Source organism: Rhyacophila brunnea, unplaced genomic scaffold (assembly GCF_057557595.1).
Source record: "Rhyacophila brunnea isolate RB1 unplaced genomic scaffold, BYU_Rbru_1.0 scaffold_11, whole genome shotgun sequence".
NCBI lineage: Eukaryota > Metazoa > Arthropoda > Insecta > Trichoptera > Rhyacophilidae > Rhyacophila > Rhyacophila brunnea.
The window spans coordinates 31,723,787-31,751,139 of NW_028232763.1; the positions used below are offsets into that span (position 1 = coordinate 31,723,787).

Sequence of the window (27,353 nt, forward strand, 5' to 3'; positions counted from 1 at the left end):
AATTTCTTGGACCGCGTACTATAGTTCGGTGACAAAAGATGGCAGCACTAACTGCAATAGACAATAATTTAATTTCGATCCGAAAAATGTTATATTATCTATGAATGTTATTCCGCGGCAGTGATGCCAATCGTACTATAATTATAGTATTTGTACTATAATTTTGGCCCGCGTACTATGTACGATATAAAACAGGTATAGTACGCCCAAAATACTATAATTTTGAAAATTCGGAAAAATAGATAAAAATTAGCGGTAAAGCTGTTTGGGAGAACTAAAATACCTAACTTTTAATCTTTTGGCTAAAAAACAAGACGTTATTCACTTTCTATTTGAATTTTTGTCTAAAAAAAAGGATACGGTAATCACCTTACATCTGAATATTTTGCAAAAAAACGAGACGCTTATCACCTTACATTTCAATTTTTGTCTAAAAAACGAGACGTTAATCACCTTACAGTTGAATTTTTGTCTACAAAAACGAGACGTTAATTAAGTACTTTACATTTGAATTTTTGTCTAAATCTAAATTACTTTACGCGTATTTTTTGGAAATTGCAGTAAAGTATTCGTCATTCAACGCGTACTATATTTTTTGCCGAAATACTATAATTTTGGATGCTCGGTACAGTGTTGCCAACCGTACTATAATTATAGTATTTGTACTATAATTTTGGTCCGCGTACTATGTACGATATAAAATAGGTATAGTACGCCCAAAATACTATAATTTTTAATATCGTACTATAATTTAATATAAAAAGTACTATAATTTCGCATTTGCCATTTCGCAATCGAGTGGTCTTCGAAAATTTGGAAATCTGCGGCCCGCGGCGAAATATTTTTCCTAAAAAAAACGAGCCGACTATGAAAGATAGGGAACCTGCGGCCCGCGGCGAAATATATCTCCTAAAAAAAAACAAGCCGACTATGAAAAATTGGGAAAATTTTAATTTTCAACAGATGACAACGCGTACTATATTTTATCCCCAAATACTATAATTTTGGAGGCTCTGTACTATAATTCCACTTTCAAAATATGGCAACACTGTTCCGCGGCGCCATAGTGTTTACATTTTTACTCATGGGCTAATCTTTCGAAAATAGAAATGTCAAAACAAAATACTATTTCAAGCAAGCCACCAAAAGACTGGGTTTGTAGAGAATCAAAAACACACGGTAATAAATTATATTATTATAACACAAAGACGGGCGTCTCCTCATGGACAAATCCCAATGATCAAACATTCAAGGTTAGGTTTTATATATTTGTATTATAACATTGAAATTTATCTTTTATTGCTAAATTTCATGCACGCATTTAATACGGAAAGTAGTTATAGAAACTATAACAACGTGGTTATATGTTTATTTAGTTTCTTATGATGCGCACAAGTTTACAAAGTCCTCCAGTCGACTTCGATCGCCGTCGACGCCTATTTGATTGGTATCGGGACGATTTTAGGTGTGTTGGCTGATCTAGGGTGATGTTCCAACCAAATTTTGTAATCTGTTGCGTTGTTGGGTGGTTTTTCATCAGTTAGACTTGAATGACAGTATGTGTGAATACCAGTGACGAGCGGTGGAGGTAGGCTGTTAAGGCCATGCATTAGTTGAGGCACGGTCTAAAAAGATCGTTGCTAGGCGATGTGCGGATTGCGGGTCGCGGGTGCAAAAGATGCCTGTCAAACGAAATATTATTTCTCATATAAATCCAACATACATCCATTTTATGTTCTGTTTATTATTCTATTAGTAACAATAATAATATATTCATTGACATGTTTTCTTTTTAAAGTAAATGGGTAACGTTTTTAGTCATCTTTACACGATTTTAGAATTAATTGGCCCGTCGCCATCACGCAGCAAAGTGACGTATGTCTGACTCGCCGTTCTCTCAATGAATGCGAAGCGAGTACAAAATTTCGTCGCGCGTACAGTTGAAAATTATTTGGCGTTTCACTGATGCGTCACCTTAAAATTCGACATAAGAGTACACTAAACTTTGTCAGTCATATTTATTTATTTTCATTGAACCAAGAGTACAATTTGCAGATGGCTCTGGTTAATTTTTAAAATTTAAAATCCTTTCCACGCGGACGGCACACTAATTAATTGGCCATTCGATATAATTAGCATGTTATTTAAATGCGGTAATTAAATAGTAATTAAATGCATAATCAAATCATAAATTATTACATACTAGCAGAGCCAGCTGCCTCTAGACCCTGCAGGTTGCTTGGTGTCCTAATCTCCATGAAACCCATTGATTTGGTACGCTAATTACTTTATGTAGTAGATAGTTTGGATAGCGTCATAGTTTTTCATTAGAATGGATTTTTGCTCAATTTGATGCAAATCAATTGACAGGATAGTTTTATTATTGGTACGTTTAGATTATTGTAGGACAAATAATAGGTAGGTATTGTTTATTCAATGTAGGAAGATCCCATCATTTTGAAAAAATGTCTAAAAACTATTACTTGTAAAAGATCTTGTAAGATAATTACCATTATGAAGAGATGGGGTCCATATAGGAGAAAATATGGTATTTTATTTTTAAATTATTAAGTACTTAATATACCTACTACAAAATAAATTCAAACATGCTTAATTTATTATTTAACAACATCTGGGGGAGGAAATAAAAATATCACATACAAAAGTGTGAAAGTAGTAGGTACTTACTTATAGTATTTACCTAATTATGACGTAAAATGGTAATAATTGACTATTATATTTTCCTATAAGCATCTGTTTTACTAAGAGATGATAAAAAATAAATGATGATTATGTCATTATTTACGATATTAATAAGGAGAAACATTAATTATTGCAATTTAATTGTTATTAATAACATCATGAATTAATAATTATTCGTATTAAACATCACATGAATTTTATTTACCGTCTACCTAAATGTAAAAATAATTACTGTATCAGGATAACCTTAATATATTTTATATGGTAATATGTAATACATAATATTACTTATATCCTATATTAAGTCTGAAATTATTCATTGATAGTAGTATTAAAGTTCCCTATTATTATTATTAGCAATCTCTATTATAATAATATACCTACCAGTGGCGAAGGGTGGAGGTAGGCTGTTAATATTCGCTATAAATAGTTCACACTAAACTTTTTTAGTCATATGTATTTGTTTTTATTGAACTAAGACTACAATTTACAGACGGTGTTAGTTAGTTTTTAAAAATCAATTAAACCATGCCTAAACGAAACCATAATAGTTTTGGTCTAATTTGGGCAATACGACAAAATTTTGCACACTTTTTCTTTCATAGTTATTTGTTTTCGTTGGATTAAAAATACATATTACACATATTTTTGGTTATTTTTTTAAATTCATTAAGCCCTGCCTAAACCAAAGTATAATAAATAAAAAATATTATTATATATATAAAATATTCAAAGTTATGTATGATTTAATTGTATAATGTTAGATATTTTATAGATAGACATGTATTTTTTGACTATTATCTATTATGGCTTGGTTTCTCAGGGTTTAATTAAATTTTAAAAACAAACCAACACTATCTGTAAAATGTAGTCTTATTTCAATGAAAACAAATATGTATGTCTGAAAAAGTTTAATGTGCACTGTTTATGACGGATCTTAACAGCCTACCTCCACCCTTCGCCACTGATACCTACATATATTGCAATAAATATTGTGTGCTAATAGAAATGTCACATCATTGTTAGATTTTCTCAAATTTCCGCAAGTTCTAAATTTGAAAACATTCTGACACGTCAAAAAAACAAAACAACTGACAATCCTGTTTTGGTTTGACAGTAGGCAAGTGTTTTTAGATCATATTTTCGTAGTAATTAGTGAGCAAAAATGCATTTATTTCTTGTTAAAGCCGGTAAACTTGTAAAAGGGTGCCAACATTTCCCTATATTGAGTTATTCCATTGCCGACTCAAGTAGAAAGCCGTTACATTCACAACGACTAGTACTTTTTCCGGCCCTCCCGTTGTTGTCTATGGATGACCTGTCATTGCCTGTCATTGTTCTATAAAGTTCTCATACTGACGCATCTGTCGAGTTCACGCAGGGAATGATTTGATTTGGATAGGTGAGTTACATGATAAATAATACACTAGCATTAACACACCTTCTACAAAATTTGTACAAGGTGTGTTATAAATACATATTATATAATAAATTACATTTAATGTCATGCATAGCTACATATTTTTTGGAAATCGATATTACCACCGGTTTTTCTGTGAAGGACTAGTCTGACTTTGACAGCTGATGAATAACAGGAATGTATATTAGGTATTTATAAATAACACTGATGGTTAACATATTTGATTTGAGAATTTTTTATAATTCAATTTGAAATGAGAAAGGGCAAATCAATAAATGTCAAGCAATCTGGGATCTGATTTTGACAGCTGAACAGTGGACCACTCGTTGCTTGTGCAAAAAGATACGCTCAGGCTTTATTAATCTAAAGATGGCGCTGGTTATTCTGAAGATTCATCATTATAGAAATCTTTTTTCGTTCTATTAGCCATCGTTGTGATACACCCCTGTTACAGGCGGGCTTCTCCCGGTGTAAAATAATCATTTAGTAGTCATAAGTCGAAACGTAACCCTGACCTCTAGAAACAGCTTCATAAAACATCTAATCTGATTCCTTGCTCAACTACGTAATTTTTTTTATTCATAAGTAAAGGCCTTCGTCCGGTGTGTGAAAATCACATATTGGGCGGAGGTGTTTATTAAGATAAATTTAATTTAATTTAAAAAGTGTAAATGATGATGGATGAAAGAGATAATTTTAACACTAAATATAAGTATTCATATATAATAAATTTTTCCGCGCTTGCCGGCAACGTTCAAATTTCCACGCGCCTGCGCCGGGGTGGTCCTCGTGATTCGTCAAATCAATAGCATCACGCGATAAAATTTGGCCAATCACGAGAGTCCTTTTTGCTGGACGGCATGGGTACGCGAAATTTGAAAAAGAAAAAGAAAGTTAGTGAGCGTCTGGTTTTCAAATCGTACGGACCTGACGACTACAACTGTAAAAATCCCAAATATAATTTGTAAAACTAAAAATTAAGAAAATATAAGAAGACCACGTTACGAGCACGAAAGGCCGTGTTTTATTTACACTCCAATCGTTTAACTCTTTTTTTTTGTGAATCCGGGGTTCGATGGACACCTGAGCTAGCCGCTGGAACCCCGGGTATCTCAGTTGCCCACATATTTCATTCTTGACATTTCTAGCTAACGCCGCCGGTTTGTTCCGAGCGTTCTATCCAGAAATTAATGAAGAATCAACTGACATAATCGAAACGTCTAGAGGAAACAACTGATTTGGTCGGGATGACCATAAACTAAAATAGACTATAGCGTAGGAATAGCCTGTAGTTATCAGGATTACTTTACCAGTGTACTGTTTGTTTCTTTAGGATAAGCAGCAAGTAATGAATTCGGGGCCAGCCACATCCACTAATCGGCGAGCTCGAAAAAGAAGAGGTGTTCCCGCAAGCAATGACAAAGACTGCCAATCAACACATGAAGCTAAAAAAACAAAATTCATAAAGGCGACATCACCAATAGAAAATGTCACGCAAAAAGAGAAAATACATCAACCACCTCAAGTCAACCCAAATACATCAATGAATACACCAATTTTGACGGGTAAGATTGAATTATGTATCTTGTAATTCTCATACAGTACTCTCACAGTAATCCGCCACCCCAAAAACCAGACAAGTGTCCTATTAGTGAAAGCGGCGGATTATAGTGCATACATACAAAATGTGGTAAAAATTAAAACAGGTATTTCCAAGGCCTGAACAAAAACGATGCATGAGTGCGAGTGAGAAAGTATTCGGCACCCTTATAATCTCTGCGACACGCGCTAGAGTAAGATAAAAGGTCTACATATTTTTGAGTCAGTTTCCAAAAGTATCGCTGGCAAATCGTGGTGAATCGCTTCACGTAGCATCGATATTCTGCGAGTTCGTGTTGCTAAATTTGCTATTTTTTGTGTTAAACATAAAGTCAGTGGTATATATTTTTAGTTAATTAAGTAGGAAACGTGGTTCTGCGTGTTGTATTAAAATATGGTAGCCGTACTGATAAGCAAGAAGATGGTATTACGTTTCATAGGTAAGTTGATACATGTTCGTGACAATTTATTTGTATATTATTATTCATTTTAATATCAGTGACCTAGTGTTTCTTTAAAATAACTTAAATTATGGATATCTTTACCTAATGGTTGCATTTTGACCGCTTAAAAATACTATATAACGTAAAAAAATAGAAAATTATATTTTAATTCTGAGCGTCTAGTGCGAGCACTTTAGGCGAGCACTAGCGAAATGGTCTATGGTCTCGAACATTTGTAGGCGAATGCGTTCGCTCGCCCACAAACCAAACGCACGGCACGTAGCTTCATTTAGCAATGCAACGGGTGGCGTCTAGATGTATCTATAGTCTATGGGTATTTCATAAGAAAATAGTTTTTTTGAGAAATTTGTATTAGCAAATTACAGTTTTATTTACAATCAAAATCAAGTATTTACTAAATTATACATTTATTAACTAAATATTAAACAGTAAATCACTTGACACAACCAGTTGATCAGTGAGGCAGATATTTTTGAATGGCTTAGGATTCCTGGCTTTCCCTATGACCAAAAGCTTCATTTTGTGTGTCCCGGTTGCATTGGAGTACCTACGGCATAATTGTTATGCGGTCCTTGGGCACTTTCCTCCCTGGTACATTGCTTTCTTCGCGATTAACGTACGTTTTACGAAGAAGTTTCCAAAACAAACCCATCTGCGTTGTATACTTGTACGCGACGGACTACTGAATTTCACAATCGAATACCGGCGAATTATAGAGCTTGATTTTGTGCTTTCAACTAGTAAAAATAACGGCGGATTATAGTAGTTGTCGGATAATCGAGCGGAAGATTACTGAGAGTGTACTGTATATCCAAAAGGTAAGGAGACAGTAAAAACAAGCTAATTTTGATAAATCAAAAAATTAAAACAATGAACAAACTCTTTATATTAAATGACGATTAAGGATTACTGCACCTTTATTCCGATGTACCCAACGCAAGTAGAATGTATTGCACCGAGATTATTGAATTGTTATTATCTTGGTTCATCATTTATGGCACTACAACCCTTGGCGGGTTTTCAAAAATTCCTCCATCCAGAGACACCCTCTAGTTGCTTTGACTGAGAATTCCTAAATCTCACCTAAAAGCCACCTCAATTTGGCTGTCCAGATCTTCTCTTGCCCTCGGAGGTAGTGTGCCCGCCTCGCTGGTATCTCATTTCACATTCTATATATGTGGCCGATCCAGCACAGTCTGCATTTTCATATGCTTCGTGATCTTTTCGCGCCGATAAATTGTGTATTAAATTATTGTGAAACCAAGGAAATAAGAATTCGATAATCCGATAATGGCACTGGTATTTATGAGATTAACAAAATTTTCAGTTGTGTGATTACGATTTAGGAGGTTTTTGTGGACTAAACTCTGAAATGATTAGATGGTGTGTGCGTGCAAGAATCTGACAGTAGATTTTCAATAATACAATAGAACCTCGATTATTTCCACTAATTGGGGATGACAATAGTCTGGATAATATTAAGATTTTGTATGGGATAGTGCATCCTGGTATATGTTAATGTTCTGACGTTACTTATTGATATTATTTTTTTGAAGGTAATGCTAAGAACCAAATAATGTCAAAAGGGAAAGGTAATGCTGTTGTAGGATCAACTACTGGTGTCCTCAACGCTCATCAGTTGAAAGGTAAATTATTTAATCATTCATATCATCGCGCTTAATGTGTGTATGAATATCATGTGTGAACATCAACACTGTTGTAATAATTGTTTTTCATGCCCACTCGTTATAAAGTTTCAAAATCGACTTTATCTACACTACTCATTAAATTTTCATTCCTGGCCTTGTCAAAAGTTTATATATCCAGCGGTTAAGACTTTTCAATGTGTTACATTTTTAAACCATTCAGTTGAAATATTTCAATCTATCAACTGCCCCTGAGCGTACAATATTTTTGTACTTTAAAAAAACTGCATATTTTCACTCTAATTACTATGCACATATTATACGTAATGCAATCTAATAACACGGAACTGCTAAATATCTGTCACGGCTGACATGTAGCATAATATTCGTTTGTAACAACTTTCACGCTTGTGCTTGGACTCGAGTTGGGTATTTCCCGAGAAAATCTCAATCTCGAGATTCGGGATTTCCCGAAATGATGACATTTTGAATTCTCGAGATTCGGGATTTCCAGAAAAGAATTCTCGAGATATCGGGAAATTTAAAAAAAAACCTGTAAACATCCTAAAATCAGTGTAAAAACAGACAAATTTTAAAAAATATGATTTTTTTTTAATTGATGTAAGAAGAGAGACAAAATAGAAGTAGGAAAACAAAAATAATTCAAAACATTACTTAATAAAATGGAATTTCAAAAAACACAGACTGCCTATCTCTGCGTCTGACAATCGCGTACGCTTTTGAGACACAAAATTCCCTGATGTGCAAAAATTGCGCTTATTTTTAGCCGACGTTGGCTTAATTGTGTTAAATTCCCCGATCAGTCTGAACGTTTTGTGTTTTCTGTGCACTTTTTTCATATAGAAAATCGTTTTTTTTCAATTAATATTTGATAATATAGTAATCCCGAATCCCAAGAAAAGAGTCTCGAGATCCGGGATTTCCCGAATTGTTAAAAATTTCAATTCTCGAGATTCGGGATGGAAAATCTCAAAAATTTCTCGAGAATTCACGTCGGGAAATTCCCGAAACCCAACTCTACCTTAGACTTATTTACCAGTGAGATAAAAGAGGCTTTCCAACCATTAATGGTTCAAGTAGGCTGCCATTTTTTTTATTATTTATAAGCAACACATTCAATGCTGCCAATCTAATGAGTGTTATTTTTTCAATATTAACAATTCACCCATAATCGAAAAGCTGCAGAATCGTTATCATTACATGTATCAATACACAAAAATGATATTAATTCTTATATTATATAAGTTCAACTTTTATTATAATGATATTATTATGAACTTGTATATTCTTTTGATATTCACTCCTGCCACGTTATCCAAAGATTCTGTCACGGTCAACATATCGTCGCTGTAAGATTGGTTTGTCGAATAGACCAAATGTCAAATGTTTAGGAGACGAAAAACAAATTTCATTATCCTATATTAAAATACATCGAGGGATTTAAATTGTTGTTTTTACAGCATATGAATGCTGTATTCATTACAAAGCAATTCAAAGAAAAGGGTGGTTCTGCTCCATTTAGATACAAAAAATCATTCTGCATTAAAAGGTTGATTTCGACAAAAACGGATGTTCGACAAACCAATCTATAGCGACGATATATATATATTTTTTACCAATTTCATTTCTAGTTATGGAGATGCTCAAAGCCAATAAGAACAAGAAAAATTCCAACAAACGTGGACGCCATCAAAATAACAATGAAAAATTAAAAACACCCTTGCCTTCCTCCGACAATGTTGATGTTAATCAAGCTTCTACTAGCAAGGTTCTAAACATTCACCAGAAAAATGGTAAAAATACATAATTGTGTTGTTTTAAAAATATCTCCTCTATAAGAATATTATAATAGAATTTTTCTCAATAGAACTTTCAATGTACCTACACATTAATTAATGAATTCTATTACATATGTATCATAATATGTTGTTTTTCAACCTGTCCCAATAGGTTGAGTACCATTGGTAGAGTACCATGAGCGCCATTAGGCAGCTGGTCAGTGCAACTTGACTCGACGGCCAGTGGCTTAGGATAACCATACGCAATTTGTGTAGATTGTGTACTGTCTCAGTATGGAGAGAGATAAAGCAGGGTAAGGGCCACACGGAGGCGGAATCACTGTGTATTAAGATCGTTTGGTAGTTAGCCCACCAACTGGCCATTGCGTTGAGTTATACTGGCTGGCCGTCTAATCATAATGGGTGCCCAAGATTTACCTTGATGTAGGTTTAGTTATTACGATTCGCTATTTTCTCAGTGATGACGTATGGCATAATAATGATTATATTATGTAGCATTTAATTAATCATAACTCAAGGATCAAGCTTTCGTCTTGCAATGATGTCATGGTAAATGCAGCTGGCTACTCCTTGATGTTGCATCATTCCCCGTTGGTCTCCCTTAAAGACTTCTGTACCCATGTCCCGCACGGATAAGCCTTAATAGTTTTATGACTGCCTACTAATATGTATTTATTGTCGTTTCAGTTTTACAAAAAATTCAACAAAAATGTAAAAATAGCGCAAGTATCGTTTTACCGGTCGGAATTCAAAGTGAAAATCCTGAAAATTTCATAGCTTCACCCAGTCGTAATAAACGTTCAGCAAAAAGAATCTCAAATCCAACTGTGAATAATGGTAAGTATCCAAAGTGTTATATTCTATAGTGTCATCTATTCATCAATAAAGACAACCAACTAATTATTGTCACAATGTAATTTAGGTAATGACCAGTAGTTAATGCACCACTATTAAGAGGACGTTCTACAGAATTGGCCTTGAGAATTGAAAATATGATTTTTTAACATGTGGTCCATAATATCTGGTCTACTAGTTAATATAAAAAGGTCGTGTCAAAGTTGTTTGTGTTAATAAATTTGCTCTCTGACTGATCCGACTCATATTTCACATTTATTTCATCAGGGCTGTCGAAGACATAAATCATGATATATATTTATAATTTTAAATTTTTATTTATAATATATATTATTTAAGTTTTGTGCATCTAATGCCGGGTCCACACTGGCAACAAGTTAATTTGCTGGCAACCTCGTTAGATTTTACGATAATTATTGTAAAATTTCTTAAGCAATTATGGTAAGTATCGTAAAATTTAATGAGGTTGCCAGCAACTTGTTGCCAGTGTGGAAATGGCTTAATATCCACTGTGGTTCACGTAGTGGCATGGACCTGGGGTTAGCTAATTCAGGAAGTCAACACCCATGATAGAATTTTTTTCGAGTTTTGGTTGCATTATATTCCAAAACTCTTCTGTAAAAATCGTTTCCGAGTTTATAAATGGAAATTTCTCGGTGTACATAGTAAACAAACCTACGAATAAAAAAAGACAAAAAGAAACATACTGATTCATCGCAGTAAAATCTGGTAATCAAATTCGCCATTTTGAAAAGCGACGATTTTGCGTAAACAAATATCACGTGGTCTGTACGTGTGCGGCAAACTTCGAATGTGTTTGTAATTTTGTGCAAAGTGCGAATGTAATGTTTTCAAATAATTGATATGGATTAATTATACCATCGTATTATTTTCTCGAAATCATAAACATACTATAATAGTATTTGAGTATCAACCTATGTTCAATTTGAATTGGGTTATAATAATAATATACCCGTATATATATCAATAGTATGTTTGCTACAAAATCCACCCAAGTTATCAGTACGTACTTGCACAGGTTTGATTAAAAACCATGATGAAATTAACATTTAAAAAATATGAATGCTTAATATTATTTTGACAGCCCTGTTTTCTGATCGGCTTCATCTCGCAGGTGTTCATAAAATAATAATAATTCTCGATTAGTGATTTTTGCGAAAAGATCGATATTATACTTCGTCAATATCAAATGAATTGATAAAATATAACATTGGTTCTCATATTAATTTGAAAATAATTTTTTATATAACTAATTAATATAAATGTTTTGCTATCAAATGAACTAGAACAGAATATAATGTCACTTCAAAACTATAAACATACCACATAAACGTGAAGTTCTATAGTTTTGATAAAAAGTATGATATAGTTAAAGCGACACCGAGTGAGAGAAAATGATGCAATAGGCTTCATATAAGAGCACCCGGAAATAATAACAGTAACAATCAATATGCACAATTTCAAGGTTAAGTTGTTTCACTGTAATACCCCATGCACGTGTAGTGCATGAATTTACTGCTGGCGGTACATATAATCGCGGCCATAACAAGAAAATGCAAGTGTTAACACATTTTAAGATGCAAGTTGCAAGACTGCATGCATGAATAAAATAAGTTTAGCGGCTTCTTAAATTTCACACGATAGTTGCACAACAGTAACAAATCACAGTGTACAGTTATTGTCGCGATACTTTAAATTACGTGCTATTATTGCCAGTAAATCCATGCACGTATACAGGCGGTATAATATGCAAACACAATTGTTGTTGTGCAGTGCTATTTTACAGGTTGGGACAAGTTGTGAAAATTGGTAAGTATCAAAATGCTCTGCGCGCTTCAGCTATCGCATGAAAATTCAGAGACCGCTAACCATTTTTTGATCCACGCATGCAGTCTCGCAACTTGCACGATAATACGTGTTTACATTTGCATTTTAATTTGTTATGGTCGTGACAATACGTACTGCCACATGTAAAACGGGCTATTACAGTACACCCTCAGTAATCCGCCGCTCGATTGTCTGACAACTACTATAATCCGCCGTTATTTTTTACTAGTTGAAAGCACAAAATCAAGCTCTATAATTCTTAACTTATGCCGTGCTCCAATACAATCGGGACACACAAACTGAAGCTTTTGGTCATAGGGAAAGCCAGGAATCCTAAGCCATTCAAGAATATCTGCCTCACTGAACAACTGGTTGTGTCAAATGATTTAGAGCGGAATGCACAATCTAAGATTTCGTTCCTAAGGATAAGTTGCCGAAAAGCATGACTTAACTATAGACAATCCTGAGTATAGAGTTAAGGAATCCTTCACCATAGACTACTTTTGTTATGAACACGCTCCCTTCTGTATTACCATTTACCACTGACAGCTGCTGTCAAAATAAATTCGCATGTATCTAACACAGTCCATACACTCAAATTCATTTAACAATGTATCTCAATATGGATATTGATAGTGTTAATTCGTTTGGCATGTACTTGCAGAATATTATTTTATTTTTATACGCCAGCCCGCAGAAATACAAAATACCAGATGAAGAATGACAATTGATGCTAGTGTTACCATGTTAAAAAAAAATCTTGTGGTGCCTGTGGAATCACGTATAATGACTTATAACGGAAACATAAGAATATTGTAATTAAATATTAATATGTATTTATAGTTATTGCATTTATAAAATGCAGTTGTCATATTTTTGTCATCGTTTAACAATTATAAAATAATTTACCTAATTTACCTAACGAGAATTTTTAAATATGGTATTATCTAATATATAAAAATTAATATTTGTGTGTTTGTTTGTTCGTATTTAATGCGCAGCCATACCGTTCATCCGATTGCGATAAAACTTTGTAAACTTATTGCTTGCACTTGCGGGAAGAGTATAGGCTATACTAATATATAAAAATGAATGTCTGTCTGTCTGTATGTCTGTCTGTCTGTGTGTCTGTGTGTCTGTCCCGTATGCGTTCCTATACCATTCATCCGATTGCAATGAAATTTTGGTAAGTGGTTGTATGCATACCCATAAAGGTTTCTGAATTAGAAAAATCATCATCTTCTTCTTCTTCTTTATTATATTTTCTTTTATTCGTATGGTTCCTATACCATTCATCCGATTGCAATGAAATTTTGGTAAGTGGTTGTATGCACACCCATAAAGGTTTCTGAATTAGAAAAATCATCATTTTCTTCTTCTTCTTCATTCTATCTTCTTTTATTCGTATGGTTCCTATACCATTCATCCGATTGCAATGAAATTTTGGCAAGTGGTTGTATGCACACCCATGAAGATTTCTAAATTAGAAAAATCATCATCTTCTTCTTCTTCATTCTATCTTCTTTTATTCGTATGGTCCCTATACCATTTATCCGATTGCGATGAAACCTTCATCAGTTGTTGTGGTAACACCCGCAATGGTTTTTGAATTAGTACAACCATCTTCTTCTTCTTCTTCTTCTTCTTCTTCTTCTATTCTATATTCTTCTATTCGTATGCGTTCCTATTCCATTCATCCGATTGCAATAAAATTTTCGTCAGTAATTGTGCCAACACCCGTAAAGGTTTCTGAATTAGTACAACTATCTTCTTCTTCTTCTTCTTCTTCATTCTATCTTCTTTTATTCGTATGGTCCCTATACCATTCATCCGATTGCAATGAAACCTTCATCAGTTATTGTGGTAACACCCGCAATGGTTTTTTAATTAGTACAACCATCTTCTTCTTCTTCTTCTTCTATTCTATATTCTTCTATTCGTATGCGTTCCTATTCTATTCATCCGATTGCAATAAAATTTTCGTTAGTAATTGTGCCTACACCCGCGAAGGTTTCTGAATTAGTACAACCATCTTCTTCTTCTTCTTCTTCATTCTATCTTCTTTTATTCGTATGGTCCCTATACCATTTATCCGATTGCGATGAAACCTTCGTCAGTTGTTGTGGTAACACCCGCAATGGTTTTTGAATTAGTACAACTATCTTCTTCTTCTTCTTCTTCTATTCTATATTCTTCTATTCGTATGCGTTTCTATTCCATTCATCCGATTGCAACAAATTTTTCGTCAGTAATTGTGCCAACACCCGCGAAGGTTTCTGAATTAGTACAACCATCTTCTTCTTCTATTCTATCTTCTATTCGTATGCGTTCCTATACCATTCATCCGATTGCAATGAAATTTTGATCAACTGTTGTGCTCACGCCGCAAAGGTCTCTGAATTGTTACAACTATTTTCTTTTTCTTCTATTCTATCTTCTTCTATTTGTATGCGTTCTTATACCATTCATCCGATTGCGATGAAATTTTGACCAGTTGTTGTGAGCACGCCCGCGAAGAGTTCTGAATTAGTACAACCATCTTCTTCTTCTTCTATTCGTATGCGTTCCTATACCATTTATCCGATTGCAATGAAACTTTGGTGAGTTGTTGTGCCCTTGCCCGCAAAGGTTTCTGAATTACTACAATCATCTTTTTCTTCTTCTATTTGTATGCGTTCTTATACCATTCATCCGATTGCGATGAAATTTTGACCAGTTGTTGTGAGCACGCCCGCGAAGAGTTCTGAATTAGTACAACCATCTTCTTCTTCTTCTATTCGTATGCGTTCCTATACCATTCATCCGATTGCAATGAAACTTTGGTGAGTTGTTGTGCCCTTGCCCGCAAAGGTTTCTGAATTACTACAATCATCTTTTTCTTCTTCTATTTGTATGCGTTCTTATGCCATTCATCCGATTGTGATGAAATTTTGACCAGTTGTTGTGCGCAAGCCCGCGAAGGTTTTTGAATTAGTACAACCATCTTCTTCTTCTTCCATTCGTATGCGTTCCTATACCATTAATCCGATTGCAATGAAACTTTGGTGAGTTGTCATGCGGATGCCCACGAAGATTTCTGAATTATAAAATCATCTTCTTATACTATTCGTATGCGTTCCTATACCATTCATCCGATTGCGATGAAACTTTTGTCAGTTGTGTGCGGTTTCTAAATTATTATTATATAACATACAAAGTTTGTTGTTTGTTTGTTCCATCCAATTTTGATTTTTTTTTTACTACATATTTATAACATTAATAACGTTTTCATATTTTGGATTCGATATTAATTTAGTGTTCTTATGTTTGACCTTTACTCCTATTATAATTATTTTCATATTGCCATATTGTATTACACAGATATTTTAATATTAAAAAAATAATAACCTCTTATTATTTTTCAAATATCTAAGATAAATATAACCACGAAGCGACCCTGTGCGAAGCCGGGTACTTCAGCTAGTTTTCAATAAAAATGATCTTAACTAAGGACAGTGTTTCTGCATAGTGTTTTCTGCTAAGGAAATTTTAGTTATGACAAATGTTTCTGCATTCCGCTCTTACTGTTTAATATTCAGTTAATAAACTTAGTTTATAAATATGTATAATTTAGTCAATACTTGATTTCGATTATAAATAAAACCGTAATTTGCCAGCACAAATTTCTCAAAAAATTAACCATTTTTACGAAATACCTGTTTTTATTTTTACGATATTTTGTATGTATGCACTATAATCCGCCGCTTTCACTAATTGGACACTTGTATGGGGTGGCGGATTACTGAGAGAGTACTGTACTATTTTGTTGCCAGTTGAAAATTGATTAATTCTTAAAAATAAAATGTGGATAAAGTAAAATAATTATAATTGTCTTATTATATCGTCACCTCAATACTACAACTAGATAACTCTGATTTGGTCATTGTTGGGAAAATGAAATTTAAACTTTACTTGATTAACATAAATCTAGGCTATAATTATTATTTTTATTAAATATAAATGGAAAATTGTGCTTGTCTAATTTGGAACAATTAAATAAAGTTCAATTGTATGAAAAAATATTGTAGATTATATTATTTTATTTATTTAATGCATTTATGGTTTTAAGGTTATCTAATATTTTCAAACACAAAATTAATACAGTTCCCATTATCTTCCGATTTACCTAGTTTTATCATTTTGTAGAGAAGGAAATGTAGAATCATATTCAATAGCTATCTCAAAAAGAAAATCAAGTTATTTAGTTGTAGTATTAAGGTGACAATATGTTAAGCTGGTTTTGGTTATAATTAATAACTACACTGTTGATGTAATATATTACAGTGACCCCCAGATGGAGTGTACCTGTTATAGCAAAAGTGTGGAGACATAAAAATATTGATCGAACTCCTGTTTGTGGAAAAAACAAACCTCTCAAAAGACTAAACTCAAACTCGAGGAGCTGTCAAAGAAATGGCAAGTATTCATATGCTTCTAATATATATATATTTAAAAATAGTGTCGCCATTGTCCTTCTAACCCGTATCTGGAAATTGCTGTTATAAGAGCTATAGCACTATAGATTCGTTTTACCATCTGATATATTGACACACCCAGCATTTATATACATAATATTATGATGCTCTATCTACAAATCTGTTTAAGAGGTAAATCACAGAAACAATGGATGAATGCTCTTTTATCCTTTACCTTGTCATTCTTGCAAATATATTGCTTAAAATAATTTTAAGTTTAATGCAGAATAATCTTTATATATTCTAATCACTGTTAATTTTTAATTAATTTATTATTTAAATTCTGTACTTTTATATGTTTCATTTGTATAATACTTCAGCGGCAGAAAAAAGACTTAAACAACTCAGGAACAGATTGTCATTGACCAATACCGAAGATGCAGAATCAGACACTTCGAAACAAGATATTCCATTGTCTGGAGACGATAATATTGTCTCAACGGTAAAAACAGCAAAGGTGGAAGAGAATGCTCAACCACTAGGTGTGGAGATGTCGTTGAGAAAGGAGGTGGAGTCGTTATCGAAAATGATGGAGTCATTTAAAGATACGATAAAAAAAATTACAGGTCGATTCGATGTGGACTCAACAGAAAATAAAAATGACTCACTTAAACATAACGAAAGTAATATTTCCCTGGAAGAAGATATGGACTGGGAGACAGTTGTTGCGGAAATTCAGGTAATAAAATTAATCCACTGTGTGTTTAGCAAATACCTAACAACTACTCTCTGTAAAAGTTGACATGAATCAAAAACTGTTACTATTATGTTTCAAGTTTATTCCGAAACTCTAATAAATGTTTGATAAAGAAAAGTTGTAGGTACCCATATTTAAAAAATTCTACTAAAGGTTTAACTACGGCAATTCTATTACGCAAGAGTTATGTACTGCGGAATCACGCATAAAACAAAATGCCTTAAAAAATACTAAAAAAATATTACAATCTGCAATTTTAGAGAATTTTTTTATATTATTAAAGAACATACAACTTCATATTATACATTCCTTTTTAATTGCATATTGTTTTTTATGTTATCAATGTAAATATCTCTTGTGTTTCACATTCCAGGCTAGGACTGATTCACAACCCATTGTCACTGTCAACAGATGTTCAAATTTATCAAAAGACAATAACAATGAAAGTAAATTGCAGGTGCCACAAGAAAGAGATAAAACCATTTACGTGGTTGTGGATACAAATGTTTTTATTTCACATTTAAGCACACTTCAAATGTTAAGTAGTTCATCCGTGAAAGGTTTGTATTATTCCATGGTAGGATAGGGTTTAAATTTGTGTACAGTGGAACCCCGATCTACCGTTCTCGCATAAATCGTTTTCCCGCACGGATCGTTCATTTTTGAAAGCCCCGCCAAACACCCATAAGAACAATGTTAAATAATCCCGCATTAACCGTTCCCCGATTTATCGTTTTCCTCAATCTATCGTCTAAATATTATGGTCCCATCACAAATATTATCCTGATTGACCGTTTTTGTTGAATATTTTTCATTTCGTTTTCGTAGAATTGTTTATGACACATACAGACCTTTCAGTCGTGTCGCTTTGTTTGCACAGGTCGGTCGGCGCTCAGGCTTGCCTCGCATCTCGTATCACGAAGTTTTATAAGACGCAACTAAAATGCCCCCCATAAAGAAAACTAGAACTCTAGCTGAGAAACTGAAAATAATTCAAGACATCGAAAAAAAATCCAGGAGAAAAACGAGTTTTTAAAAAAAATCATATCTGCATTTATCATTTTTTTAGGGTCCATTGAAAACCGTAGAATCGGGGTTTCACTGTATTTGATATCCAATAAGAGTCATAATTAACTTATACCTTGCTATATTATATTTTGTCCGCTTGCTATTGGTTTTTTCGCTGTAATGACTCAGTCCAACTTTATATATTTTCTATGAGTATTTATTGTGAACTGTCTGATTGTATTTTAGTGATCAATCATCAACATGTAGTCATCATGGTTCCGTGGAGGGTTCTGTCCGAATTGGACAACCTCAAGTCTCATTCATCCGCAAAATCTCCTGCAGTAGGACACAAGGCACGGATGGCACTGAGATATCTACACGATAACCTATCCAGCAATCGGAGAGTTCAAGGTAATCATTGTAATGATTTCATTCCTCGACTTTCAGTTTCATAACTTGTGTCTCTGTGACACCGAATCTACTAAGTTCATGTCCGACCGGTGGTAGAGCTGGCGTCATCCACTCGCCCATCATATTAAATATAACTCATCTCTCGGTCAAAACATTTCATAGATCAGGGTTGGTGAACCTTTTTACGTACGCGTGCCAAAAATTCCCAAATATTATTTTTCAACTGCCTGATGTGCCAAGCAGTTATAACGAAAAAATATTTTTTTAAAAATCCTATTAAAAAAATGATGTTCTAGATCCCACTTACAGAACATAGCACACATATAACTTTATCACTTTCTCCAATTATGCCATACATTTTGGTCCACCAATTTTTAAACTGTCTGCCAGAATTATGACTAGGTAGATTCTAGCTTCGCCAAGTTTTTGTTTCTTATTTGGTGCAGTCATTAATTTTTTTGGGTAGAAATGAAATTATTTGTTAGTGTATTTACTAGTTTGGTTCTTTACGCACAAATTGACACCAGAATCGCTCCGATCAGATGAGGCATTCTCCTGCTACGTTGGTATCAAGCATTGTAAATCGATCAAATTTAGAGGTTCGCGGCGCGGCAATTCCCGCCGCCTGATGAGGTTAGTGCGATAATATTATATGTGACGCATAAAGTCTAAGGACCGACCTATGCAATTATATATTTACATTAAACGTAATGCTCATTTTTGAAGAGTATTTTCCTGCTATTTTATATACAATGCGATCTGTCATTTATTATTAAGTATAGTAATTTTTTCTCTCTTCAAAGCGTGCCATGAAAAATCCAACCAGTGGCACGTGTGCCATAGGTTCTCTACCCCTGTCATAGATCATACTTTTTAGCAGTGGCAAAAACTCCATACTAGGTGGACACACTAGTAGTAGAAAGTACAATGTACTTTACAGTATTTCTGCCCAATGTTTGATAACATCTATGGCCCCGATCTGTTGCATGTAATTGATGTTTTCGTTTTGACAATTAGAAATTTTGTAACGAGGTAAGGTACGTGTTTTGTTGTTTGGATTTACCCATTTATAAATAACTTTCCAATTAATATTTCGTATAGACATCGAATTCTATATCACGACGTACATGTCACTGCGGCCGTTTCTTGGACTAAAACCATTGCAATACCGCCAGCATGCGAAAAGCGCGTGGTGTAATACTTAAATCGCACACAGCGCTATGACGTAGATGTCAATATATAGAAACCGAACAGAATCTCCAAAGGAAGTGTTAAAAAAATTAATCAAATGTGCAAAACAAACAAAATAATACCAGTTCGATAATGTAACAGAAAGTTCCTGATGTAATTTACTATTTCAAGCATTGTTATGTCAACGATATATATTGTTATATATTGTATAACGATAATATATTGTTGTTAGCATTCAAAGGGGTACTATCATAAGAAAAATAAATTATAATCTTATACATTCCATGTTCCACCAGACCATAGAGTCATTTATTTGCATGTACGTATTATAATTTGATTGCAGTCATACGCATAGAGACAATGTCCTGCTGTATATATAGTAAAACCTCGTTAGTAAGAACACTGATAATTCGAAATTCGCCGTAATTCGAAATTTTCACGAAAAACAAGTCATTTGAACATTATTTTCATATAAAACCATACCTTTAATTCGAATTTCGTAATTCGAAATGATTTCAGAGTCCTGGCATATAAAAATATTCAATAAATCGTAATAAAGTACACTATTTCATGAGCCAGTCATTGGAAATTTTTTTAAAATAACAAAAATTACTTATTTTATGAAGGTAATAAAAATAATCCTGTCATTTTTGACCCATTGACACACACAGCTGTATGTCGTCAGAGGCACAACTGCACTCCACTCAAAGGAAAAATAATAACTCACATGTTTCAGGGTAAGTATTTAATTGTTGATTGTTTATTGGATTTTCACATAGTTTTACTAGAAAACCAATGCCAAACAATCGTGTTGACAAATTGGAAAAATAAAAAATATTTTATATTTTCCTATAATTCTAGCTAGTTGGTAACTTCAATTTATGGATTAATGACACATGGTATTTGCACAGATTTTAATTTGAAAGAATTATATCGGAAATTTGGTAGGCACATCTATGATCGGAAACGAAATTAATTAAACAAAATTTTTATATTTCCCCCCCCCCCTATTCATTTCGTAATTCGCATTTTGTTTTGATTTTCGGTCCCATGGAATTCGTATTAACGAGGTTTTACTGTATTGACCAATAGCTTGAACGAGACAGGCTGCTGTAACTTTGAGTTTTTTTCACTCATACAGAACATTATATACATACATTTTGTAAACAAATACGACAATGATGTCAGAATTATTGCCATGAGTGAAGATATGCTGTTTGTTATTAAACCTATGGGCTTATCGGAAATATCAAACAATGTATGTGAAAAGAAATGTATGAAATAATAATCACAATCTAGAGAGATGGTTTTAGCTTTAGAAAGTTTGATCTTTCTACTTCAATGTGATTTTGTATGTAGTTTGTTTTAAAATGTTGTTTTGCACATGTTCCGTACATCATTTAGTAAAATATTTATTATAAAATATATTTTAATTTCAGTAAAATACTGACGATCTTCAAGAGGCGCTCTTCGCCACTGCTTTTTAGTAAACCCTCAGAGATATATCTCACTGTCTGCGCAATCTACACCATGGCCAAACCATGGTTGATTGATTGATCACTATTATATGAATGTTTTTTTCTCATTATTTAGGTCAAAGCGTAAAAGATGCCAGCAGTCATAAATTTCCCTGCATTCTACCCGATGATGAGATACTGAACTGTTGCTTACAGCTTGCCGACAGAGGTGAAAATGTGGTAAGATCACTACATTTTCATTACAAAAATAATAATACCCTTGTATTACCTAACAGAATTCATTTGTATTACATACAACAATTCTTTGCAATTCCATTAAATATTTAGTGTGGTTGAATTGCTTGGTAGTTTTAAAAATCATATATAGCGGCATACACACTAGATCAGTATTTCTCAAACTAGGAGGCACAGCCTCCCTAGAGCTCCTACTAGGAGCCGCGAAATATATCAGTATTTGAAAAAAAAAACATAAAAACGCAATCACTGGACGATACCTGATGCAAATCAATCAAAATCTCGAGATCGAATATTCACACATTTAGCATTTAAAACATTGTACCGGATTTTGATTTATTATGTAAAAATATGCAATCAAACCGCTTTCAATAAATTGTTTTTGAAGGCTGTAGCTGTAATAATTTGAAGTTATTTGTATATTTAGTTTTTTTTTTAATTTTTACTTGACAAGCAAGTAAATGAAATCTATTATTTTTAATAAAATGTACCTACCTATAATAATATTGAATAGTACATAAAGTAGGTACCTACTGTTGGACACTAATGACTAATATTTTTGGGGAGGGGAAGCCTTGTAATTTTTTTCTGATTTAGGGGGCCGTGGTATAAAAAAGTTTGAGAAGCACTGCACTAGGTGACAGTCAGTCTTGACTTTTTGTTTGTACATATGACATACTTTTATTTGTGTTTTTTTGTGATTATTCAGTGGTTAGTAAATTGCGTAAAATGATTTTAAACTAAAAAATTAGAACAAAAGCTTTTTTTAAGTTTTATTGGTTTTTGTCATATATATTTTGTATTTCGTAATTCAATTTTTAATTTTCTGTACGTTTTCTTCCATTTCAGATATTGCTGTCCAACGACATTAACCTATGCAATAAAGCCATCGTAAATAATTTAAAAACATTCACCCATGTAGCATTTAAAGAGCTAATTGGTAACAACGATGCCAGCTGCATGGAGACGAACAGGACAAAGGATAGTAATATTAAACCAGGAATTGAAAAAACATTCAATCCACTGGTTATCAAAGAAGATTTTAATAAAATTGCTGTTGGAGCAATAGAGCAGCTGCTTACCAATCTCTTATCTAAAGTATTAGAGGTAATTTGGCAATACATTATTATTTATGATATGTTGCTAAAGGGCAATATTAAGTTAATGTAACCAATGATTTATTTTTCAGAGTATCTAAACTTGCAAATAAAGTGAACTCGCAAATGTGAATGTTATATTTTGCCATACATGAGTAATTCACAAGCTGCTTTGGTTGAAGAAACCTTTGAAATGTTTAGTAAAATATCGAGGAACCATCACCTGACTGTGACCCATTATTATCAGATAAAAAATTACATTTTCACTTTACATCTAGGTACTAGCTTACTGGTTACATGATTATTTTTTTTATAAAATTGTTCAATAATAATCGACACGTGAATATCTAACTAACCTAACATACAAATTTGTTCACTATTTCATTAATAGATTATGTGAAAATTGTGATTATTTATTTATTCACTCGTTACCCACCTTGTACCACGCCTAGTCTGAATCAGACGTATCGCAAGGTGTCATAAGGTGACAAGACGTGTCTGCTGTTTTGTAGGCATAGGAATGTGTATGGTGAATTTACCCAAAGCTTAGATTATCACACACTCAAGTGTGGTTTTACTGTATTTATTTTTAGTTAATGGGGGAAGAGTAAAGAAAGAATAAATAGTAGGAATAAAGCGGTAGAGCTGATTGATGAGTGAAGAGATTTACACGCTTGCCTCATGACTCAGCAATTCAGAAACTGTATTTGCTTGCTTGAAAATCTCATTCTTCCGCCGCTTAACTATTGTCTGTTGTATGTAACCTTAGTCAAATTTCAAAGTCACTATATGGTCACAAAGTCACTAACAGGTGTATAGAGCCAACGGATAGGCCAATCAAAATCAGAATAACATTATATACATAATTTACAATTCTGGTCTAATTCTTAATTTGTTGTTGGATATTATTATTTATTTTAGAATGAAATGATAATCCATTATGACCATCTGTGGCGAAAAGTTGTCCTGATTGAACCTCCGTGGTGTCTGCCCGATGTACTGGAGTGTATTTTGAAACACTGGATACCTGTTTTTAACAGTGTCCTATCAGACGATGACAAGACAACATTGAAAGAGTTGCAAAATTTATATCCACCAAAGAAGGGTAATGCCATATTTAACATCACTATACTACATTTGTAGAACTTTCCTTAAAATATTTTATTATTTACAAGAAACCATTCTTTAGTTTAGGACATTGACTGTGGGAAAAAAATTACAGTTTTTATTATTGTGTTATGCAATTCAGGTGTGTCCTACACATAGAGAGAGTATGATTGAATTTATATCTTGTAGGACTTGGGGTGGGGATCGGACACTCTACCTGTTAAAATTTGACAGTACTTTCTCACGTTGAAGGCTTAGTTGCTGATGTTCTTGGGAGATCTTAAAGGATTTGTAATCTTTGCGCAAGAGGGTGCCATTTTACTTATGCACACTTATTTTATCTTCTAAGAATTTTTTGTGGGTGATGTTCTACGCTTGGTTATTACTAAAAAAAAACTTGGCTACGAATTCAAACCCTTCCCCATAGGTAGGCTGAAATGAAATTATGTACATTCATTATTGGTTATGGAAATCTACTTCTACTATCAATGCAGTAATAAAATGATGTGAATTTGTTATAGGAAAACGCATTTATAGAGTGATTAATGTACAACGGGTAGCTGATTTAGGAACGACACTGAGTAGCAGTTGCCAACGCAATACCAAATATGCAGCGGCCGGAAAAGAATGCGCTCAAAAGATTTCAGAAGCTTTGCGCAATATGAATAACCGATTACATGAGAAATGTAACACAGAACCCAGCGAAATAAATGCCTCTGAAAATATTATTTTAGAAGTTTTCAAAAACATCTGGAATGGTTTAAGCATATTTTGGTAAAAAATTTAATAATTAGTTTCAGATATTTTGACTAGACTAGTGATTGTTTGATACATTATTAGGTACTAAATATAGGCCTCTCCTTGCTGTCTCTGTTTTACTGTCCTTATAGTCTAGTATTGCCATATAGTTCCGCTAAATTTGATTGTCTCACCGTTATACATATCCGTCTGATTGTTGATGTTTTGAAATTTTCAGTGGAAAATTAGCGAGTGCGTTGGGTGTCCCGCACATACTACAAATTAATATAGACACACCGATACACTTAGACATAATTATTTCCGAAGCGGATGCCGTGAATAATCAACTAACATTGCTTACAGATGCTATGAAAAGGTAAAAACTCATAGAATACCTTGATTGTTATCTTTTGTGGTATATAACAGCAGAGCTAATTCATACTGACAAGTTCTTGAAATTGTACTATATTAACTATGAGTTTTTTCCTCTTATTATCTATGAGATGAACTGGTAAATAAATAAATATCTACAATTGATTGATTGCTATAGTGATGAAGCAAATACATAAAACCATGTTAATCACTAATACTATGAATTAAAGAATTTAAAAAAAAGATTGAAATTTTAAATAAAATTATACCCACTGACTTGTTCCAGCTCAAACAATAATGGCTGATCTTATGGGTTTTTTTATTGAAATTATTAATATTCACTGAGTCAAAAACAATTTTGAATATAATATTATAGATATGATTCTGTATGAAAAGCATTTTGTGGAAGAGTGGTCAAAATCGAATTACAGCAAATTTTGAATTATACATTGCTATTATAAATATATTATTTTTGTTTTACAATTCCCAGTATTCTAAAAAGTCTCGACGAGCATAACCCATCGACAGAGATGAAAGAAGAGGCATCGCGGTCTCTCTACAACATCCTCGTGGACACGGTCCGCGGAATGGGTCATAATGAATTTACCTTTAATGAAAAACAAATATTACAGTTCTGTTTGAAAAATAGGTAAATATAAGTATATAATCAATAGCAATCATGTACATAACTCTTTTTCATGCTCGGAACTTTTATTTTCCGTCTGTCATTTCATCTTTACTGTAAATATTTTATTATATCGGCAACGTAGCCCTTACATTCAAAAGGTTGGTTATCACTGGCACTATTCAATATCAGCACTAATTTTATTATAGTTTACATAATTGCAACTCCACTATTACAGTACATCCTTGCGACACTACTTATTTGTATATACATACTTATATATCACACTATTTTATTATTTCCTTTCAGGGAAGTCATTGAGAATGGTAGCAATGATTTCATGATGCTGAAAACATTACTCAAAGACTGTAGTGTCAAATATAAATGTTCTCACATGTTTGCGCCCTAAATGGGGCATATGGAAATAATGAAATACCATCGGATTTGCTTGGAGAAGCAATGGTTGCAATGCAATTTCTACTGTCGGCGTTACATTTCAGTGCAGCAGCCATATGGAAAACTAAAAATCTCGTGTGTTGTTTTCTATGCTCTCTCCCAGGGGATTGTGCTGACGATGATATATATTAAATGTACTGCATTATGTATTTAGAGATTGAGTGGTGTAATAATATATATAGAGTCTGTCTTCTATAAACTGGCGCGCGTTTTCCGCCTCGCTTCAGCATCCGTGTAACGTGTACACCAGCTTATAGAATACAGACTCTACAATAATTGTTTATAAATTACAACTATTTACTACTTAACTAAAACAATTAAGGTGCATTGGGGTAATTCCGACAGAAATTTCTATGAGATGACTAGAGGTTATATATTTCGGTTAATTATTCAAAGTGTTATATATTTACTGCCATTATTGTTTTACCTCTGTGTACTTAAAGAAAAGATGTATGATAAATATATATTAGATTCTTGAATATATAGTTGGGTTCTTTAAATTGAGAATTTGAAATATTGAGTCATTTTTTTTTGGCATTGGGGAAATTACGAACTATCTTGGGGTAATTCCGAAATTATTCAAAAGTTGATTTTATTGCACTTTGACCGAAGGTTTACCTTTCTTTTTCGACCGTAATTACTCCTAACACAAAATATCATCAATTTTGTTAATAGTTTTCATAATCCCTAACTTTTGATACTATTAGTTCGGAATTACCCCAAAAAAAGATAGTGGTTCTCAACATTTCAGTTTAGTACTTAGGATTATAGGGATTGTGGAATGGGATGGAGCAGAGCAGGTTTATTTACGGTTGTCACTACCAGTTTTGTTCCCACCGGTGACAAATAATGAGAAAAAATATCTCAATATGACACAAGTACCTACCACCTTAAATCAACAAAATAAAGACGAGGAAAATCAAAGAAAGTGATAATTTTAAAAATCAATTTTTATTCGAGTCTACATTCTTATTTGCTTACCTTGATAGAACAATTTTTTTTATAAAGATATTATCTTTTGTTTACTTACTGCTTTTTGCATAGCAAAATAAACTTTATTCATACCCATC

The 27,353-nt window shown here is 33.2% G+C and overlaps 1 protein-coding gene across 1 annotated transcript; it reads left to right on the top strand.

Annotated features, from left to right (window-relative positions):
- The first annotated feature begins 1,060 nt into the window (after positions 1-1,060).
- On the top strand, positions 1,061-27,353 carry Swt1 (Swt1 RNA endoribonuclease). Its single transcript, XM_085960273.1, has 16 exons — positions 1,061-1,253; positions 5,457-5,688; positions 7,743-7,832; positions 9,485-9,646; positions 10,340-10,489; positions 16,679-16,810; positions 17,190-17,548; positions 17,940-18,126; positions 18,821-18,985; positions 21,770-21,873; positions 22,738-22,995; positions 23,907-24,090; positions 24,614-24,866; positions 25,069-25,206; positions 25,693-25,851; positions 26,137-27,353. Exons 1-16 carry the CDS (start codon positions 1,110-1,112, stop codon positions 26,234-26,236), a joined length of 2,817 nt encoding a protein of 938 aa, XP_085816399.1. The 5' UTR covers positions 1,061-1,109; the 3' UTR covers positions 26,237-27,353.